This window comes from Hipposideros armiger, unplaced genomic scaffold (assembly GCF_001890085.2).
Source record: "Hipposideros armiger isolate ML-2016 unplaced genomic scaffold, ASM189008v1 scaffold_1134, whole genome shotgun sequence".
NCBI lineage: Eukaryota > Metazoa > Chordata > Mammalia > Chiroptera > Hipposideridae > Hipposideros > Hipposideros armiger.
Genome location: NW_017732484.1, coordinates 373,028 through 374,801, shown reverse-complemented (window position 1 = coordinate 374,801; position 1,774 = coordinate 373,028). Strand labels below are relative to the sequence as shown.

The 1,774-nt window shown below is 43.9% G+C and overlaps 1 protein-coding gene across 1 annotated transcript in view; it reads right to left on the bottom strand.

Annotated features, from left to right (window-relative positions):
* Positions 1–215: 215 nt before the first annotated feature.
* Positions 216–1,774, bottom strand: part of LOC109376465 (microtubule-associated tumor suppressor candidate 2-like) — a 355,658-nt gene continuing 354,099 nt past the window's right edge. Inside the window, exon 6 of the mRNA XM_019632394.1 lies at positions 216–312. Within this exon, the coding sequence (XP_019487939.1) occupies positions 293–312 (20 nt within the window). The 3' untranslated portion in view covers positions 216–292. The remainder of the gene's footprint in view (positions 313–1,774) is intronic.

Below are 1,774 nucleotides of genomic sequence, written 5' to 3'. Positions count from 1 at the left end.
GGTCTTGTTTTGAGCAAACACTTAGACGAAGATAGAAGACACAGCATGTTTGAGGGGAAGTGATTTTGGAGATGACCAGGTTCTGTACCTATACTTTAAAAATGACAGGTCTGAGGCTCAGTAAAGTGAAGTGACCTTACAATGTCACACAGGGAGTCATGAGATCCCAGACATAGGTCTTATTTCTAGGACACCGCAATCGTCTTTGGTCTCCAAATTTCATGGCAGAGATTGCTGGCTGTTTCCCCATGTGCGTTCTTTCCTTTCATCTTAGTACTGTCATCTCATAATTTTAGTGAAGCATGTGGCCACCTGGAAGAAAGAAGACATTTCCCAGCCTCCTTTGCAGCTAGGTACGACCAAGTAGCTAAGTTCTAATCCCTGAAATGCAAGCAGAGCTGCAATGTGCATCTTTTGGAAACTGCTTTGAAAAGGAAAGGACTAGCCCTTGTTTGACTCCTCTTCCTCCCTACTGACTGGAATGCTGGCATAATGACTGGATTTCAGGAAGCCACCTTGGACCAGGAGGCAGAAGCACTGAACTTAAGCTGGCAGAGAAATAGAAGGAGCTTGGGTGCCTAATATTAAATCATACAAGCCCTCAATATTTCTTCAGCTTCCTTTTACATGACAGGACAATTAATTCTATCTTGTTTAAGCCATAATTATTTTGGATTTTCTGCCACACACAAACGTAATCCTGATGGATATCACCCATACCGCCTCCCATCTTTTTCTTCATTTGACTACTTCTACTTGTAGATCTCACCTTCACTCTCTTCCTTAGGACTGAGAACAACTCCCTATCTACCCCCATCCCACCCCACCAGTCTTCTCACTGCTCACTGAGCAGAGGAAGCCCTCATACTGCACTTTGCCTGCTCACGTGTGCCTTCTATGCCAAAAGCATACACAGTCCACTGATGTTCAGAATGAGCACCCTCAGATTCTGCAAGGCTCTTATTCACTAAACCAGGATTTAATTGTCCTCAATGTCCTATATTTACAAAGCAAAGGAGTACAATGAAACATTGGAGAAAGGCTTTTGACTAGAACTTGAACAAGAAAGGATTCGTGTTAGCTCCTCAGTCACCAGAAAATTTAATTGGAGGGTCCTCCCTCCCCATCACCAAGCCTTCCGGTAAATGAAGACCCTGTGTTTCCAAATTTCCTTGTATGAATGTGCACAACAACCCACAGTTTACAGACGGAGAGGCCACTGGAAAAAGTGCAGCAGATTTCTTAAAGTAAAACCAGCAGTCAGCGAACATCTTATTTCCTGATGCAAAGCCTGGTGAAACAGTGAGCCTTGCTTCTGCTCAGTGCAAGCCTGGGACAGCTGCCACATTTTAGAAAGGTTTTGTTTTTTTTAATCAATGGTCTCTAAAGATAGAAAGCTGTTTCAAAGAACTACATTATGGAGTAACAACAACAACAAGAGATACACATTTAAAGGGAATGAGAATACGCATCACTGTTTGGGGCTAGAGGAAAACCTGGGGTCCCTACTGTTTCTCCAAGCTGCCCATCAGGCCCAGCACGAGGTGTGACTGCACTCAGGCACAGTGGGACCTGGGTGCAAATGCCGTGCTCCATTTGGGACACCTCAGGGTGGAGGGGCAGTAATGAAACCAGAAAGGCGGGCTCTGTCAGAAATGAACTTACAATTACTAACATTTATGTTACATTTTACAATGCACAAGGCATTTTTATATACATATGCCATTTGATTTAAAAAATTCGGCCCCAATGCCATCTCTGAGCAGCAGGACCC